This window comes from Heptranchias perlo, chromosome 35, assembly GCF_035084215.1.
Source record: "Heptranchias perlo isolate sHepPer1 chromosome 35, sHepPer1.hap1, whole genome shotgun sequence".
In the NCBI taxonomy this organism is placed as follows: domain Eukaryota; kingdom Metazoa; phylum Chordata; class Chondrichthyes; order Hexanchiformes; family Hexanchidae; genus Heptranchias; species Heptranchias perlo.
In genome coordinates, this window is record NC_090359.1 from 25,651,699 (window position 1) to 25,670,875 (window position 19,177).

The 19,177-nt window shown below is 52.4% G+C and overlaps 2 protein-coding genes across 3 annotated transcripts in view; one reads left to right on the forward strand and one right to left on the reverse strand.

Moving 5' to 3' along the window:
- cntrob (centrobin, centrosomal BRCA2 interacting protein) overlaps positions 1–11,005 on the reverse strand; it is a 35,730-nt gene extending 24,725 nt beyond the window's left edge. Inside the window, exons 1-5 of one of the 2 annotated variants that reach the window (XM_067972184.1) lie at positions 10,934–11,005; positions 6,378–7,157; positions 4,979–5,063; positions 2,667–2,772; positions 1,326–1,512 (exon numbers count right to left, since the gene is read on the reverse strand). In XM_067972184.1, the coding sequence (XP_067828285.1) occupies positions 1,326–1,512; positions 2,667–2,772; positions 4,979–5,063; positions 6,378–7,097 (1,098 nt within the window). In that variant the 5' untranslated portion in view covers positions 7,098–7,157; positions 10,934–11,005. Of the gene's footprint in view, positions 1–1,325; positions 1,513–2,666; positions 2,773–4,978; positions 5,064–6,377; positions 7,158–9,543; positions 9,558–10,933 lie in introns of those variants that run through there. The other variant, XM_067972185.1, reaches the window with a different exon arrangement.
- Positions 11,006–11,359: 354 nt separating this feature from the next.
- trappc1 (trafficking protein particle complex subunit 1) lies at positions 11,360–19,091 on the forward strand. The gene is made up of 5 exons (XM_067972186.1): positions 11,360–11,461; positions 12,367–12,465; positions 13,445–13,515; positions 15,192–15,330; positions 18,608–19,091. Exons 2-5 carry the CDS (start codon positions 12,367–12,369, stop codon positions 18,734–18,736), a joined length of 438 nt encoding a protein of 145 aa, XP_067828287.1. The 5' UTR covers positions 11,360–11,461; the 3' UTR covers positions 18,737–19,091.
- Positions 19,092–19,177: the final 86 nt, after the last annotated feature.

The window sequence follows — 19,177 nt, forward strand, 5'->3', positions numbered from 1 at the left end:
TTGATTGGTAGCCGATGGAAAGTGCCTGTGTGTGATTGTTGGGAAAGGATAGGATTGGGTTCAGCTTGGATGATCAGGCAGGACCAGAAACGAAATAGGATTTATCCAGCAAAGTTTTAAGAATGGTCTTTCCCAAACCTCCAGGCCCATGCAATTGGAACAGGACAAAGCAAAAAAAAAAATCAGCGCGAATGGGACCAAGTTGCTGGACCTGATTGCCAGAGCTCGTGGGGCCACAGTCCTAATTTGGCTTTAGGTTATTGTCCGGCAGATTCAGAGCGAGCAACTGGAGCACGCATCCCTTCAGCAAAGGTGGTGGTGTTGTTGTGCACTGCAGAAGTAACCTTTGTACCTCTCTCCCGTGATAGTCTCAGCAACGCCGTCATTTACTCCCCAACATTGCTTTCGACGGCAGAATGCAAGATACCCCTCATCCAAATTTCCATCGCTGCGGACAGCTAACGGAAGCAAAGCGAAGCACAAGGCGGCCAATCAGACTTGTTGCTATGGGAGGCGGCAAATCTGCCTTAGCCAAAGCTCATTCCATCGCATTGCTGCAGCAAATCAAATGCCAGCAGGCCCCTGCCACTTTGATTAAATGGGGTCATTTGACATCATTATTAAAAGGAGATGCTCACTGTTTTGGAGGGGTGGGGGTCAGATAATCCTGTTCGGTTACCTGCGGTGTCGATTTGGGAGAGCTAGCTTAATGCAGGAGCGTGCAAACTGCAGCTCGCAAGTCATACGCAGCCCCCGCACCCTGGCCTTAAAAGCCCAGCAATTCAGCCCTAGATGCCTTACTCGCTAGTTTGTCCTGTTTGAATTTCATGGGCCTGGGAAAGGCAAAGTTCCTTGTTGTCTTGAGTTGGGATTTATCCACCAACAAGGCACCAGGGTCAGTTAGTGGTGATCACTTGAGATCGAGAGAAGTGAACGGAATCACCTCAGGAGCAGCATCCCCTAATGAATCGGTCTGACATTAATGCCCCACTTCTCACCATCTCGCAGCCTGTCCTGGGAATTGGGTTCAAACTCATCTTGGACCTTTATTGTCAAGAGAGAGACCTTCCAATTCACAATGCTGTGCGTTGGGATCAAACAAACTGCACCCGCAGTTGATCAGAACACATTCAGAAATCCAAGTGAAACCCCTCACTTGTGTTCAGTTACACCGGTACCGTAAAATCCTGTATATGGTTTGCACCCGTGTACGAGTCTCTACTTTGCAATTCCCATTTCAGCGCAATTGCGACAATCTGGCCCATTAGCCCCAAACTGTCGTCAAGGTGCAGCAGATATTTTACTGTCGGAGCGCCACTCCCTACCTTTCTCCGTGTGCGCTCCTTATCGAGGGTGTCCTTCAGGATCTGATACTCGTAGAGGGAGGACTCGTTCACTGGCCCTGCTCCCGTCCCAAGCCGCATGCGGGAATACCGCGGGAAAAGTGCAGCCTCGTCCAATCCCAGGATGGGCACCGGCGGTGACACGGAAATCTCCTGGAACGGCTGGGCGCTGAAATGATGAAAGCAGACGGGTAACACCCATCGATTCAAACCCAGCCAACCCAGTCAAGAGTTTGGATGAAGAGGCGAATTGTAAAGGTCTAACGTGGATGTCTCGTGACATTGCTCAGGGGTAATCTGGGGCCGGGAACACAGTTGTGATGTGTAACTATTAACTTGGCTTGTCTCTTTAAGGCCGCTTCTCAGGTACTCCCTGCGGGGGATATGGCCTAAACAGGCCCCCAGGTCAATTAGAGCTAATTATTGTTGTTGGAAGTTTCCCTCGATTGGCAGCTCCTCTCTTTTATGCTACGAGCTCACGCTCACTAGGAATTAGGCCGAGACTGCCCAACTCATTTCATACTGGGCTCGTACAGCCAGAGGGAACTTCCATCTATCAGTCTTAGGTGAAAGAAAATGTGCTGCCATACTGAACTCAGTGGGTAGCACTCTCTCGCCTCTGAGTCAGAAGGTCGTGGGTTCAAGTCCCACTCCAGAGACTTGAGCACAAAATCCAGGCTGACACTCCCAGTGCAGTACTGAGGGAGTGCTGCACTGTCGGAAGTGCCGTCTTCCGGACGAGGCGTTAAACCGAGGCCCCCGCCTGCCCTCTTGGATGGACGTAAAAGATCCCATGGCCACTATTTCGAAGAAGAACAGGGCGAGTTCTCCCCGGTTCCTGGGCCAATATTAATCCCACAACCAACATCACTAAAAACAGATGATCTGGGTCATTATCACATTGCTGTTTGTGGGACCTTGCTGTGCACGGATTGGGCTGCCACGTTTCCTACATTACAAAAGTGATTTCACTTCAAAGAGCACTCCGTCGGTTGTAAAGTGCTTTGGGACGTCCTGAGATGGAGAAAGGGACGGTAGAAATGCAAGTTGTTTCTTTCTTTGCACCACCCAGTCATCGTCACATTCCAACCCCCGCCCCATGAGGAAGTATCAGGCCACTGGGCAGCTCCTCTTCCCCGATGGACCACAAACTCTCCATTGCGGGGCAGGGGGGAGAGAAATGGGAGTCACAGACGCAAACATTTGGTGGCTAAGAACACGGGGGCAGTGATTTGCTGCGTTACCGAGCCACCAATCCCCAATCCCCCCCCCCCCCCCCCACCCAGGATGAATAACATTTAATTATAAAGACCCTCCACCCACCTGAGCAGGGAGCTGGTGCAGTCACTCTCGAACGAGTCTTCGTCCCGTTTCTGCTCGGCTCCATTGGGCACCAGAGTTGGAGAGATTGGACTGACAGCAGCGTCCCCTGCAGGGAGGGAACAGAATCACACCGCTGGAGCCAGTGTTAATTTGCGGACGAATAAAACTCCCATTATTGTTTTTAAGGCCGGTTTCGCCTCTGCCCCTTGTCGACTTTCCTGTTTCAGGGGCAATTGGGAGCGAGGGAGGGTGGGAACTTCTCGCTCCGGTCTCCGCAAAGCTGTTCCTAATTCTTCGAGAGTTTTATCTTCACCACAAGGACGTGTCAGGCCTTCACTGAGCATGTCTCAGTGCTGAGATTGGCAATTAGTGTGGATGGGACTGGATATGTTTATGGGTAGTTGGAGGTGCGTATGAATCTCTCGCACACTCAAGTGTGAATCTCTCGCACACTCAAGTGTGAACCTCACAAATGCCAATTCAAACAGAGGAGAACGTTAACAGCAGTTACCTATTCCCACACCCCCATCAACTTCTCTTCACTCCAATAGGAGCAGGCCATTCAGCCCCTCGAGCCTATTCCGCCATTCAATGAGATCATGGCTGATCTGTATCCTAACTCCGCATCTACCCGTCTCAGCTCCATATCCTTCAATACCCTCGGCTGGCAAAAATCTATCGATCTCAGATTTAAAATTATTAATCGAGCTAGCATCTACTGCTTTTTGCGGGAGTTCCACCCTTTGTGTGAAGAAGTGTTTCCTAACTTCTCTCTTGAATGGCCTGGCTCTGATTTTAAGGTTTTGTCCCCTTGTCCTGAACTCCCCCCACCAGCGGAAAATGTTTCTCTCTATCTACCCTAACAATTCCGTTCAAAATCCTATAACCCTTAATCAAATCATCCCTTAACCTTCTACATTCCAGGGAACATAAGCCTAGTTTATGTAATCTCTCTTCCTAATCTAACCCTTGGAGTACTGAAAGCATTGACTCCTTCCTATAACCCATGGTGCCTGGCAGCCTCTGGAACCTCAGCCTAGTGCCGATTATTCAGCCGCGAGTCTCGGCAGTTGAGGGTTGCCAGGCTGTTCCAGCACAGGAAACATCGAAGTAAAGCCCAATCCTATCTTAAGTGCGATGTCTTCACACATTCTAGTAGGGAGTCACTGGCTAGTGTTCAGGAAAGAGATGTTTCCCCTCCCGAAAGCAGGGATGCTGCACACCTACCACCCTGGCTGGGATCAGCGAGCTCGGTCCGTGGTCGAGCTCGGGACAGGTTAGCTCGGTCCGTGGTCGAGCTCGGGACAGGTTAGCTCGGTCCGTGGTCGAGCTCGGGACAGGTTAGCTCGGTCCGTGGTCGAGCTCGGGACAGGTTAGCTCGGTCCGTGGTCGAGCTCGGGACAGGTTAGCTCGGTCCGTGGTCGAGCTCGGGACAGGTTAGCTCGGTCCGTGGTCGAGCTCGGGACAGGTTAGCTCGGTCCGTGGTCGAGCTCGGGACAGGTTAGCTCGGTCCGTGGTCGAGCTCGGGACAGGTTAGCTCGGTCCGTGGTCGAGCTCGGGACAGGTTAGCTCGGTCCGTGGTCGAGCTCGGGACAGGTTAGCTCGGTCCGTGGTCGAGCTCGGGACAGGTTAGCTCGGTCCGTGGTCGAGCTCGGGACAGGTTAGCTCGGTCCGTGGTCGAGCTCGGGACAGGTTAGCTCGGTCCGTGGTCGAGCTCGGGACAGGTTAGCTCGGTCCGTGGTCGAGCTCGGGACAGGTTAGCTCGGTCCGTGGTCGAGCTCGGGACAGGTTAGCTCGGTCCGTGGTCGAGCTCGGGACAGGTTAGCTCGGTCCGTGGTCGAGCTCGGGACAGGTTAGCTCGGTCCGTGGTCGAGCTCGGGACAGGTTAGCTCGGTCCGTGGTCGAGCTCGGGACAGGTTAGCTCGGTCCGTGGTCGAGCTCGGGACAGGTTAGCTCGGTCCGTGGTCGAGCTCGGGACAGGTTAGCTCGGTCCGTGGTCGAGCTCGGGACAGGTTAGCTCGGTCCGTGGTCGAGCTCGGGACAGGTTAGCTCGGTCCGTGGTCGAGCTCGGGACAGGTTAGCTCGGTCCGTGGTCGAGCTCGGGACAGGTTAGCTCGGTCCGTGGTCGAGTTCGGGACAGGTTAGCTCAGCCACTCCCTGTACAAACTCACCGAACTGTCAGGGGAGCAAAGCTGGAAAGTAAATGCAACAAGCACAAGCTAAGCGGGGGCGAAAGTACTTTCCCTTCGACAGGTATTTACCCCGTGCTTACCCTCCCTTTAAAGGATTGTGAGGTGCAGCCGGATACTCACGGTAGGTGAGATCCTGAGAGAGTTTCAACATGTTCTGCAGGTGGGACCGCACTGATTCCATCTCCGAGATGTGCCTAGATCCAACCTGTGGGGAAGAATGGTCAGGGTGAGCAAAGAGTTAAACTTGCACTCCCCTTCAACGGGGCAGACAGGGGGTACGGTCGTTATGGTTACTAGTAATCCAGAGAATGCAAGTTCAAATCCCACTATGGCAGTTTGAGAATTTGAGAATAATGCTCCATCTACTCTTTTTAAAAAAAAAGTACCTTAGCACCTAATCACAGAAGAGCAGACTAATTATGGTTCTTACAGGTAATTTGCGTGAACAGCCTCACTCCAGAGGCCTGGACTAATAATCCAGAGAGCACGAGTTCAAATCCCACCAGGGCAATTTGAGTTCAGTTTAATAAAAAGCTGGTGTCTTTAAGAGTGACCAGGAAGCTGTCGGGTTGTCGTAAAAACCCAACTGGTTCACCAACGTCCTTTCGGGAAGGACCCAGCCTGGCCTACACGTGACTCCAGTCCTGCACCAGCGTTTGTGACTCTTGAAGTGGCCGAGCAAGCCACCCAGTTGTGCAAGCCAACTAGGCAAAAAATGCCGACCTTGCCAGCGAAGCCCACATCCCGAGGATAAAAGTACAACTGGACAAGAGCAGAAAGAGCCCAATGTTCACCCCCATTTCAGTGAGGGAGCAGATTGTCCTTCAAATTGTGTTAAAACATGGTTATTTACATTGCCATCTGCCTGCAAGTACAGTGATAAAACCCAGTTACACACGGTGCACAATTTGAAACGAGCTGAAACCAATGTATGTGCGATGTCCTATATCGGGGGCAAATAATAGATTGCAGCATTTTCACTGCTTTTTATGCAAGATCGCAACGCTCAGACAGTGAACCGTGTTTCACCCACCATGCATAGACAGTCACAGGACGTCACACTGCAACAGATCACTCGTCCCACTCACACAATTGGGAGTCCCTAAGCCTGGGGACTTACCCAGCTCAAACTAAGCTCATGTACATAAAATTAACAGCACAGAAACAAGCCATTTTGGTCTGTGCCAGTGTTTATGCTCCACACGAGCCTCCTCCCACCCTACTTCAACTAACCCTATCAGCATATCCTTCTATTCCTTTCTCCCTCATGTGTTTATCCAGCTTCCCCTTAAATACATCTATGCTATTCACTTCAACTACTCCTTGTGATACCATGGTAAGTGGGTGTGTCCCCACAGGAGAACGGATGCACTCCACAGTGGGCAAACACAAATCTTACTTGCGAGGGTTGCTCAGTGGTTTGGTTTGGAGACTCACCAGGATGGCGATGGGTTTCTCTGCAGTATTGGGTGGGGGAAGAGAAGGCTGAACGTTAGCAGCTGGAGGGATTCAGAATTACCTTTCCCCTGCCACTGGCCTCCACCCTTTTGGACAGTCTCTGGGTCATCTCCACAGCGAGCTCTTCCAGGTCGGGCGCTGCCACTTGCCCAGCGGAACGCGCCTCCTTTGGACGGTGTGTGGCGGCGATCTCCGGGTCGGCCGTGTTCCGCTCGAGGGCCGGCCTGGCGAGACTCCAGCTGCTCGCTGCCATTTTGACTGCGGCCGCATCGGGGCCTGGAGGCTGGACGGGTGACTCGAGGCGCGATCGAGGCCTGCGGATTCCTTCGCTAGACCGGTCACCGCGGGCTGACTGAAGGCCGGTGGGGGGCGCGAGTTCCGCGACCTCTTTGGGGTCGGAGGTCGAAGGCCGGAAGGCGGCACGTCTCGAGGAAGGAGAGCCCGAGCCAGAGCTCGCCTTCACCGGGCGCCCGCCGGCCGGGAATTCGGTGCCACCCTCGCCCGCTTGGCAGGCGAGGTGCTGACCGAACGGCCGCAGGTCTGGAGCAGAGGAGCGGTCGGCCCCCAGCTCGCGGCTGGTTTGCAGCGACGCGTACAGCCGGGCCGTGACCTCGGACGAGGAGGTCAGGGTCGCGTAGGGGCTGGCGGGCAGGGAGCGCGCCCCGGCGGAGCGGTCAGAGCCAGGCCTGGGGCGCGGGCTGGCAGGGGCAGAGTTGGGCACGGACACGGGCAGGGGCTCCACGTCGCTCAGCAAGTCCTCGGGCCGGATCGGAGAATCCATCGCACGACACCGTCCCAAACGGGAAATCGCTCTGCGTCAAAGACCTGTCACTATCTCAATCTGTCGACAAAACAAATTGGAAGAAGTTACTAAAAAAAATTTTATTAACTAATATTGCACCAATAGAGAAATAAATCACACTGAATCCGAGACACTCCTGTACACAGTGACTCATGGTGCAGTAGTCCCCTCTGTTGGTAGAACATAGGAAACGAAAGCTCACACTGAAGCAGGACTGCTCCACCCAGCTCTTCACCTTCACGGTGTGTACCTCAGGCCACTTATAAAGTTACGATCCACGTTCTCATTAATTTGCATACATCTCAAGCTGTTGAGACCATCAGATCCCAACGTTCTCCACCCCTGCCTCTGCTCATCTGCTGCTGAAACCCTCGTCCATGCCTTTGTTACCTCCAGACTTGACTATTCCAAAGCTCTCCCGGCCGGCCTCCCATCTTCCACCCTCCGTAAACTTGAGCTCATCCAAAACTCTGCTGCCCCGTATCCCAACTCGCACCAAGTCCCGTTCACCCATCACCCCGTGTTCACTGACCTACACTGGCTCCTGGTCCGGCAATGCCTTGATTTTAAAATTTGGTTTCAAATCCCTCCATGGCCTCGCCCCTCCCCATCTCTGTCATCTCCTCCAGCCCTACGACCCTCCGAGATCTCTGTCTTCCTCCAATCTCGGCCTCTTGCGCATCCGCGATTTTCATCATTCCACTATTGGCGGCCGTGCCTTCAGCTGCCTAGGCCCTAAGCTCTGGAATTCCCTCCCTAAACCTCTCTGCCTCTCCTCCTTTAGATGCTCCTTAAAACCTACCTCTTTGACCAAGCTTTTGGTCACCTGTCCTAATATCTCATGTGGCTCGGTACCAAATTGTGTTTGATAATCGCTCCTGTGAAGTGCCTTGGACGTTTTACTACGTTAAAGGCGCTATATAAATGCAAGTTGTTGTTCTGGTAAAGTTCCCTGGATGCCCAATGCAAGCCCTTATTAACATCAGCTGCAGTTATTCCTCAAGTAGTGCGAAGCCTCAGCTGAGAGAGTCAGCTTTCTGGAGGGGTCTCACATCATTTGGCTTTAGTGCTTTCCCCGAGTCAGATCAGTCCTGGACTCTGAAGGTAAGCGACCACTCCCACCTCAACGTGAAATCGCTCTGCAAAAGCAGCCACACTCTGCTCCCGAACACGAGTTAGAACGTCAGCCCTCTGCTCTGGTGCGCACTCCCCCAAACGCCAGCACACACCAGCACTCTGGAACTCTCCCTAAAGCCTCTGCCCAGCCAGCACCTCCCCACCTTCAAATGCCTCCTCAAAAACTGCCTCTTCAACACCAGTCAACCCCCTCCCTAACTCTTGTCCCAACTCCTGCTTGCACTCTAGTCCCTCTCATAAAACATCCCAAAACACTTCACAAGATTTAAGTGCTAGCTGTTGTTGATACGAATAAAGAAAAGGATAATGCAACTAATCTGGATAAACAGCACTGCCTCTCTAAAAGATAGCTCTTAAAAACCTATTTGTTGCAATGCACTCAAAACTCTCTACCCCACAGATACCAGCCCACTATTTAAGAACCTGAGCACAAATATTCTTCACATAACATGAAACTCTCAACAGACCGCAATTACTGTCAGCAAATTTGAAGGGTACCAGTCAGACAAGCCCAGATTACCACAGGGTGACATCTGTACAGTTATCAGTCTCTTTCTCTCATTACCCAGTTTCTATGTTTCAAAACTGCTACTCGTTGCACAAAAGTGTCTGCCCTATCACAAGACGGGGGTTGGGGGTTTACTGCTCAGACAGCACTCTCCCGCGGGCCACCTTCACTGCAGCTCGACGCGGTGCCTTTAAAGTCCAAACCACACAGAGCAAGATAGGCCTTCCCCTGGGGCTGGGCTGTTTCCCCCTTCATTTTTCTTCCCTGAAGACGCTGCCTTCTTGCTGGGTCTCCAACAAGCAGCGGTCACCCCATGTGTCGCCCAGAGCGGTTAGTTTTCACACCCCAGTGCAGACAGCGAGTGTTGGTGGGATATTCAACCCCAGACAGCATCACAAGCTCAACTGGGCGTCTGCGATCTCCCACACACTATCCTACAGGGGGCACGGCTCAGACTGATTTCCCACCTCATCACCCTCCGTCCCACAACCTCCTCCCCCTTCCTTTCCCCCATTCTCCTCCTCTCCCTTCTCTCTCTCTCCCCCTCCCTTTGCTCTCCCCCATTTTCTCTCTTTCTACCCCCTCTCCTTCCATTACTTTTTCCAGCCTCTCCGCTCTCTCCCTCTTCCTCGCCCCGCTCCCTTCCCTCTCCCCTCTCTCCATTACCTTTTCCAACCTCTCTCCCTTTTCATCTTCCCCCCATTTCCTCTCTCTCCCTTCCCGCTCCCCCTCTCCCCTCCACTTTCTGTCCCCCCTACTCTACTCTCTCTCCTCTATTACCTTTTCCAGTCTCTCCCCCATCTCTCCCCTCACTCTCTCTCCCACTCTCTCCATTACCTTTTCCAGCCTCTCTCTCTATCCCTCCCTCTCCCCCCACTATCTCTCTCCCTCCATTACCTCCCACTCCCTCCATTACCTTTTCCAGTCTCTCTCCCCCCCTCTCTGTCTGTCTCTCTTCCCCTCCTTCTCCCCCACTCCCTCTCCATTACCTTCTCCCTCCCCCTCCCTCTCCCTCTCTCCCTCCCACTCCCTCTCTCCCTCCCTCCATTACCTTTTCCAGCCTCTCACTCTCTATCCCTCTCCCCCCTCCCTCCCCCTCTACTCCCTCCTCCCTCCCCCTCTACTCCCTCTCCCCCCTCTCCATTACCTTCTCTCTCCCCCTCTACTCCCTCTCCCCCCTCTCCATTACCTTCTCTCTCCCCCTCTACTCCCTCTCCCCCCGCTCCATTACCTTCTCCCTCCCCCTCCATTACCTTTTCCAGTCTCTCCCCTCTCTCTCTTCTCTCTATCCCTCCCACTCTCTCGCCTCTCACTCACCTCCCACACCTCCCACTCCCTCCCTCACCTTTTCCCGCCTCCCACTCACTCGCCTCCCACTCACTCGCCTCCCACTCACTCCATTACCTTTTCCAGCCTCTCTCTCTCTCTCTCTCTCCCTCCCTCACCCACCTCCCACTCCCTCCCTCACCTTTTCCAGCCTCTCTCTCCCTCCCTCACTCCCACACCTCCCACTCCCTCCATTACCTTTTCCAGCCTCTCACTCTCTCTATCCCTCCCTCTCCCCCCACTATCTCTCTCCCTCCATTACCTCCCACTCTCTCCATTACCTTTTCCAGCCTCTCTCTCTCTCTCCCTCACTCACCCACCTCCCACTCCCTCCCTCACCTTTTCCAGCCTCTCTCTCTCTCTCTCCCCCTCACTCACCCTCACTCACTCACCTCCCACTCACTCCATTACCTTTTCCAGCCTCTCTCTCTCTCTCTCTCCCTCACTCACTCACCCACCTCCCACTCCCTCCCTCACCTTTTCCAGCCTCTCTCTCTCTCTCTCCCCCTCACTCACCCTCACTCACTCACCTCCCACTCACTCCATTACCTTTTCCAGCCTCTCTCTCTCTCTCCCTCACTCACTCACCCTCACTCCCTCCCCTCACCTTTTCCAGCCTCTCTCTCTCCCTCACTCACCCACCTCCCACTCCCTCCCTCACCTTTTCCAGCCTCTCTCTCTCCCTCACTCCCTCACCTCCCACTCCCTCCCTCCCTCACCTTTTCCAGCCTCTCTCTCTCTCTCTCCCTCACTCACTCCCTCACTCACCTCCCACTCCCTCCCTCACCTCCCACTCCCTCCCTCACCTCCCACTCCCTCCCTCACCTCCCACTCCCTCCCTCACCTTTTCCAGTCTCTCCGCTTTCTCCTCTCGCGCGTTCAAACCCGCCATAGCAACCGCGCTCCGAACACCTCATAACTCGGCGACCGAGCGCAAGACCGGACCCAAACGGTTAAAATTACGGCGGCCCGACCTCCGCCTGAACCGTACGTGCAATGAACCGGTGCGTTCATTTATCGACGTCGGATCGAATAAAACCCCCGACAATCTGGTAGTTTGATAAACACACAATTCCGAGCGGCGCCGATCAGAAGTCAGGGATTTTAAAATAAAACGTATAATTACGGCGACAATCAGCCGCGTCACTGCTCCCGCCCCGGACTCAGATTGAATTCGAATCCCGGTTTTTATGAATGAACCGGTTAAATTTAACCCCGGGGCCCGCAGATTAATGCAATTTATTAATGAATCCGGTGCAATGCGCGACCAATTGTAAGAAAGGCCCCCCCTCCCCCCCCAGGCTGTCTTGCGTATTCGCCTGAACGGTTCACCGGCTGCAGCTCGGAGTTGGCGCCGGTTACAAGAGTGAAGGTGAACGGCGGCGAGTTTCATCTCTAGGCGGGCAAAATGCTGCTCCGCACTCGGCGGCTGTGGGGTGGGGAAGAGACTAGGAAAAGATTTGCATTTCTATAGCGCCTTTCACCACCTCAGGACGTCCCAAAAACCCCCATTTAGGGAAACGCAGCAGACCATTTGCGCACAGCAAGATCCCACAAACAGCACTGCGATAAATGACCGGATAATCTGTTTTAGTGATGTCGGTTGAGGGGTAAATATTGGACACCGGGGAGAACTCCCCCTCTGCTCTTCTTCCGATAGCGGCCGTGGGAGCTTTTACGTCCGCCCGAGAGGGGGGCAGACGGGAGCCTCGGTTTAACGCCTACATCCGAAAGACGGCGCCTCCCTCGGTGCCGGCGCTGGAACGTCGGCCTGGATTTTGTGCTCGAGTCTCTGGAGTGGGGCGCGAGCCTTCTGACTCCGAGTCGAGAGAGAGAGAGAGAGAGTGTTACCCACTGAGCCACAGTTCAGGGGTGGGGTGGAATGGGGGAGTTTAGAGCCTGGAGCAGCATAGGGAAATGGTGGGGTGGGGTTAGAGCCTGGAGCAGCCCGGCGGGGGAGGAAAGCAACAACTTAATTCAGGACGGCGCAAACTTTGAAGAGTAGGATAGATGATGAGGTGAATCAAAAAGTAAACACCAAGCTTGGGTTTTGATTGTCAGAGGAAGGGACGACTGAGGGAGGTGATTGACTCAGTCCCTGTACATTGAGTCTTGGGGAGGAGACCGTGTGTGTGCTTGGCACTGAGGAGCACAGACCCTTCAACAGATGAAAACCAGTCTGGCTGTTAAAGAGGCTGGCTAGCTGTTGATACCGTTTAAAGCATCTGAAACCAAATTTGATTCTGCCTCTTGACTTTGTGCTATATTTCCCACCAGATGACTGTTCATAATCTGTACGTCTTCGATAGGAACGGAGTCTGCCTTCATTATAGTGAGTGGAACCGGAAGAAAAATGCAGGCATCTCGAGGGAGCAAGTGAGTAACATCAGAAATAGGAGCAGGAGTAGGCCACACGGCCCCTCGAGCCTGCTCCGCCATTCAATCAGATCATGGCTGATCTTCGACCTCAACTCCACTTTCCAGCCCCATATCCCTTCATTCCCTCAGAGTTCAAAAATCTATCGATCTCAGCCATGAATATACTCAATGACTGAACATCCACAGCCCTCTGGGGTAGAGCATTCCAAAGATTCACCACCCTCTGAGTGACGAAATTTCTGCTCATCTCGGTCTTAAATGGCCGACCCCTTATCCTGCGACTATGCCCCCTAGTTCTAGACTCTCCAGCCAGAGGAAACAGCCTCTCAGCATCTACCCTGTCAAGCCCTCTCGGAATCGTATACGTTTCAATGAGATCAACCTCTCAACCTTCTAAATTCCAGACAGTAAAGGCCCATTCTACTCAACATGTCCCTTGGATCCTCCCTCGAAAGGGAGCCGGCACAGGTACGATGGGCTGAATGGCCTCCTTCTGTGCTATATGATTCTACAATCCGTATGATGTTCCCTTGTCGACATAGATGGATTTGCAATTTTTTTTTCTTTACTTTTCCATCGAATGTTCATTGTACCAGCAGTTTAACAATGGAAAACTCTGCCTGGTGTGGAGGGCAAGACTGGCACGGGTGCCTCTTCTGCCCAGTCTCATCCTGTCAACTGGCACATCTCTGCTCAGCTTCTCCGCCTGGCGAACCGACCACACTGCCTCCCTCGTCCGCTTTTCAAAATCACCCCCGAGGCCGTGCTCGACCCCCTCCGACCACGGTCACCTCTCAAACATTACGGATCATCTTTACCCGGGGAGGCGTGAGAATGTGGAACTCGCTGCCACGTGGGAATGGTTGAGGCAAATAGTATAGATGCATTTAAGGGGAAGCTGGATAAGTAGGTTCGTGTGGAGCATGTTTCTGTGCTGTACATTCTTTGAATGACTTGCTCTGTTTGTGCCCTCTAGGAATACCAGCTGATGTATGGAATGCTGTTCTCCATCCGATCCTTTGTCAACAAGATGTCTCCTGTCGATTTGTATCCTTTGCTTTCAGGTCCTGTGAAGATGTGGCAAATCTGCCTGTTATGTTATTTCAGCACATCAAATATTGGGATAGTTTGACATGAAAAAGCTTAAAAGGTTTCCACTCTTTGTTGCCACTATCAGGGCAGGTACAGGTTAGATCCAGAGTAAAGCTCCCTCTACACTGTCCCATCAAACACTCCCAGGGCAGGTACAGGTTAGATACAGAGTAAAGCTCCCTCTACACTGTCCCATCAAACACTCCCAGGGCAGGTACAGCACGGGTTAGATACAGAGTAAAGCTCCCTCTACACTGTCCCATCAAACACTCCCAGGGCAGGTACAGCACGGGTTAGATCCAGAGTAAAGCTCCCTCTACACTGTCCCATCAAACACTCCCAGGGCAGGTACAGGTTAGATACAGAGTAAAGCTCCCTCTACACTGTCCCATCAAACACTCCCAGGGCAGGTACAGCACGGGTTAGATACAGAGTAAAGCTCCCTCTACACTGTCCCATCAAACACTCCCAGGGCAGGTACAGGTTAGATCCAGAGTAAAGCTCCCTCTACACTGTCCCCATCAAACACTCCCAGGGCAGGCACAGCACGGGTTGGATTCAGAGTAAAGCTCCCTCTACACTGTCCCATCAAACACTCCCAGCTACATGATGGGTTAGATACAGAGTAAAGCTCCCTCTACACTGTCCCATCAAACACTCCCAGGGCAGGCACAGCACGGGTTGGATTCAGAGTAAAGCTCCCTCTGCATTGTCCCAACAAACAGAGAGATTCCCCGCAGATGTTGCTCTCCATTAGCGATATCAGGGTGTGGTGCTGACTTTTATTGCTGGGGGCGAGGGGAAACTGCAATAGCGGGGCAAGCACAACTCGGTCCCTGTAGCCTCATGTTTCACCCCTCACCCCGTCCTGGGACGTGGTCCTTAAGTCAATCCACCTTGAAAGGATGAAAGGGTTTGCAAAACCTGCCTGGATTAGAACACAAGGTCTACGGGCCTTGAAACCTGAGCTACTCAACTCTCCCACCCCTGTAGCTGTCCCTGGTTGGGATCCACTAACCCAGTGCAGAGCCGAGGTTCCATGTCTGTGGGGCGACACTACGATGGGTTGCCATGCCAGATCTTATTTGTGGTGAGTCTCTCGCTGTGCCGTTCGGTTCCTTGAGGTGGTTTATACTCTTTTAAATGTCAGCCGTGACTCAGTGGGTGGCATTCCCTCGCCTCTGAGTCAAAAGATTGTGGATTCAAGTCACGCCCAAGAGACTTGAGCACAAAATCGAGGCTGACACTCCCAGTGCCAGTCCCGAGGGAGAACTGCACTGTCGGAGGTGCCGTTTTATCGGATGAGACGTTAAACCGAGGCCCCGTCTGCCCTCTCGGGTGGAGATCGCATGGTATTATTTCGAAGAAGAGCAGGGGAGTTCTCCCTGGTGTCCTGGGTCAATATTTATCCCAGAACCAACATCACTTAAAAAAAAAACAGATTATCTGGTCATTATCCCAGTGCTGTTTGTGGGATCTTGCTGTGCACAAATTGGCTGCCACGTTTCCTACATTATGACAGTGACCACACTTCAAAAAGAACGCCATTGTCTGTAAAGCGTTTTGGGATGTCCTGAGGTGGTGAAAGACGCTATAGAAATGCAAGTTCTTTCTTTAACATATTCAATCAGTCGAGATGGTTTCCTGTCCTTTCAAACCAGCAAGTACAAGCTGCATTATTACGAGACAGCAACGGGCATTAAAATCGTCATGAACACAGACCTTGGAGTCGGAAGCATCAGGGATGTTCTCAGTCAGATCTACAGTACAGTAAGTACTTTCAAAATCCACGTACCTTGTCTACAGGCTCCTCTACCGCCTCACCCCTCCCTATCCCTGAAACCCGATGTACCCTCGCGTGCTTTCCAACTCTTCCATCTCTGGTCTCCTTCACCACACGGACTGCAGCGGTTCAAGAAGGCGGCTCACCACCACCTTCTCGAGGGGCAATTAGGGATGGGCAATAAATGCCGGCCTCGCCAGCGACTCCCACATCCCGTGAGTGAATTAAAAAAAAGGTGTCGGCCGTGCCTCTGAGTCAGTGGGTCGTGGGTTCAAAGCCCCACTCCAGAGACTTGAGCACAAAATCCAGGCCGACAGTACTGAGGGAGCGCCGTGCTGTCAGAGCTGCCGTCTTTCGGATGAGACGTTAAACCGAGGCCCCGTCTGCCCTCTCGGATGGATGTAAAAGATCCCACGGCCACTATTGGAAGAAGAGCAGGGGGAGTTCTCCCCCTGTGTCCTAGGCCAATATTTACCCCTTAACCAACATCATTTTTATATATTAAAAAAACACAGATTATCCGATCGTTTATCTCATTGCTGTTTGTGGGATCTTGCTGTGCTCAAATTGGCTGCCGTGTTTCCTACATTACAACACTTCAAAAAAGTAATTTATTGCCTGTAAAGCGTTTTGGGACGTCCTGAGGTTGTGAAAGGCGACAGAAATGCAAGTCTTCGCCCCCCCTCCTTCTCGTCCACCTTCAGCTGGAGAACCTTCAGATCTCATGGCCCCACATTCTGGAATTCTCTCACTAAGCCCCTCTGCATTGCTACCCCTCTCCCCTTCCTCCTCAAAATCTGCCTCTCTGACCGTGTCCTTGGTCACCTCCCCTGACTCTTCTGCCGTTGTAGCTCAGCGGCTGTCCAGTTCCACCTCTTTGGAAGCCCTTCGTTGTATTAAAAGCACCGTATATGTGCAGGGTAATTTCAGGGCTCCCCTTCATCATCTGGCTGTTTTCACTTTATCCTCTTGCTCAGTTTGTTTTTTCCTCCCACCTCCCCCTGAAAGTGTTGATGGTCTGTTGGCTGTAGCTCTGCTTGTTTTACCCCCCCCCCCGGACCCTCACCCTAGAGGCCATTCCGATCGACCTCTCATCCTCCACTCTCACCTGGACCTCTGCTGGCCACATCCTGTCCCACACGGAGTCCTGCCCACTCACCAGCCCTGTCCTGAACAACTGACTTTGGTTCCGGATCTCTTCCCAACCCCCCGTCCCGCCCCGCCCCGCCCCGCCAACCCCCTCATTTAAAACCCTCATCCTCCTCTTTAAATCCCTTCAGGGCCACGCCTATATCTGTAACCTCCTCCAGCCCTATAACACTGCCCCCCCTCCACAAACTCGCCGTGCTCCTGATTCGCTCCAACGTTGATGGCCAAACCTTCAGCTCGTGCTCCGAAAGTCTCTCCTCCTTAAAACCCATCTATGCCACCGAGCTTTCAGTCACCCCTCCAAATATCTCCTCCTTTGGCTCAGTGCCCCATTTTGTTTTCTCTTGCACCTCTGTCAGCGCAAGTTGGTGTACGAACCTAGACAATGAGTGTCAATGAACTATTCGCCCATGGGGAGGCATCGTAGCTGAGTCCGATATGTTCTCACCCAATAACCACACCTGCTCACTTCCATCGGGGGATTGCTGATCAGCGATCAGGGAACCTGGCTGAATTCCACCCTCGCTGCCCCATGGCTCCTTCACTTGGTGACAGTGGGGCCAATTCCAGCCCACAAGTTAACCGGTCACAGGCCGCAAATTGTACTTGGGATCTTCCTTCTGCTGAATCACCTACTGAGCCACAGCGGGGAGGCACTTAATCTTAGTTTGTAACTTAAAGCTACGCTGTCGGGGCTCCTCCAGTGGTTTAGAGATCATTAGACTCTCGTTCAGCCACACAGATCAGCAAGGCTCCCGAGCGCCAGGGCCCAGACTATGCTGACCTCACTGATCTTAGCCAGGGCATCAATGGGGGCTCTACAATCCGCCTAGGGAGTCCCCGGGATAGGATTCCTGTCCCGGATCGCTGTCCAGAAATCCCTCGATTAGACTGGTGGATGCAGGATCAGGCTCTGGTGTGATGCCCACCACAGTCGAACAGCCTGCTGATACGCTTCGTCTGGGCTCGCCTGTTAAAGAGTGGCCACTATTGAGGTGCTGGAGAACAGCTGCTGCCTGTAGATTTATATCCCAGGCAAGAGGGAAATGAAACATTACAACAGGTCCTGTGAATGTGAGGTACTGAGCTCTCCAGCTGCCTGCCCTTCACCATCTGCATGCCCCTAGCTTTGAAGATTGTAAATCCAAGGTAATCACATCATAAAATTACCATTAGTGTCCCAAGTGCCTCATTGTGTCTGCTTGTGGTTTTCTTTTACCAGGAGTGTCACATACCCGGGACTGAGTTCCAGGCTGGAATCTAATCGAGGGGTTCGGGGGTTTTATATATAGAATAACAGATACCCGGGAGTGAGTTACAGACTGGAATCTAATCGAGGGGTGCGGGGGATTTATAATTAGAATAACAGATACCCGGGAGTGAATTACAGGCTGGAATCTAATCGAGGGGTTCGGGGGGTTTATATATAGAATAACAGATACCCGGGAGTGAGTTACAGGCTGGAATCTAATCGAGGGGTTCAGGGGGTTTATATATAGAATAACAGATACCCGGGAGTGAGTTACAGACTGGAATCTAATCGAGGGGTTCGGGGGGTTTATATATAGAATAACAGATACCCGGGAGTGAGTTACAGGCTGGAATCTAATCGAGGGGTTCGGGGCGTTTATATATAGAATAACAGATACCCGGGAGTGAGTTACAGGCTGGAATCTAATCGAGGGGTTCGGGGCGTTTATATATAGAATAACAGATACCCGGGAGTGAGTTACAGGCTGGAATCTAATCGAGGGGTTCGGGGGGTTTATATATAGAATAACAGATACCCGGGAGTGAGTTACAGACTGGAATCTAATCGAGGGGTTCGGGGGGTTTATATATAGAATAACAGATACCCGGGAGTGAGTTACAGGCTGGAATCTAATCGAGGGGTTCGGGGCGTTTATATATAGAATAACAGATACCTGGGAGTGAGTTACAGGCTGGAATCTAATCGAGGGGTTCGGGGCGTTTATATATAGAATAACAGATACCTGGGAGTGAGTTACAGGCTGGAATCTAATCGAGGGGTTCGGGGCGTTTATATATAGAATAACAGATACCCGGGAGTGAGTTACAGGTGGGAATCTAATTGCATTTTCTTGTCTCTCGTAGATTTTCGTTGAATTTGTGGTGAAGAATCCCCTGTGCAGTATGAACGAGCCCATTCAGAGTGAACTGTTCCGAGCCAAACTGGACAATTTTGTCCGTGGGCTCCCTTTCTTCTCAGCGCGTGCTGGCTAATCCTGGATCCTGGTCTGATTAACGACCAGAGTGGCTCAGAAATGCTAAATGAACAATCTTAAGAAACTGCATCGCTTCAACAGAAAGTCTCAAACAGAGCCTGCGCCATCGTATCTACCGTATTCTGACCTTCCGCTCCCTTTCTGATTCGAACTGCATTGGTTCCCACCACTCCTCCCCTGCCTTATTTTCTCAGCTTGAGTGGATGGGTTGTATTACGTTTAACAATGACTGTAGACTATTAATGGTTAGCGGGGGTGATTTGTCTGGTTTTGAATTAGAGAACAGTTTGTGAAGTTTTCGCTGCCCTGTCCCTTTAAATTACAAAATAAAACTGGCCCAAGGCATTTAAAGAGGGAAGTGTATTTGTCCAAATTGCTCAGCTATTCTCAGTGATCAGTGCTCACCCGTGCTTCTGTCCTCCCAGGAGTCTGTGCCGTA

Excerpts from the sequence above, each read along its gene's own strand:
- trappc1 (XM_067972186.1), top strand. The coding sequence starts at position 12,367 with ATGACTGTTCATAATCTGTACGTCTTCGATAGGAACGGAGTCTGCCTT. Across the intron at positions 13,516-15,191 it reads AAGATGTCTCCTGTCGATTT|TCGAGATGGTTTCCTGTCCT; the intron begins GTATCCTTTGCT and ends ATATTCAATCAG. Across the intron at positions 15,331-18,607 it reads TCAGTCAGATCTACAGTACA|ATTTTCGTTGAATTTGTGGT; the intron begins GTAAGTACTTTC and ends TGTCTCTCGTAG.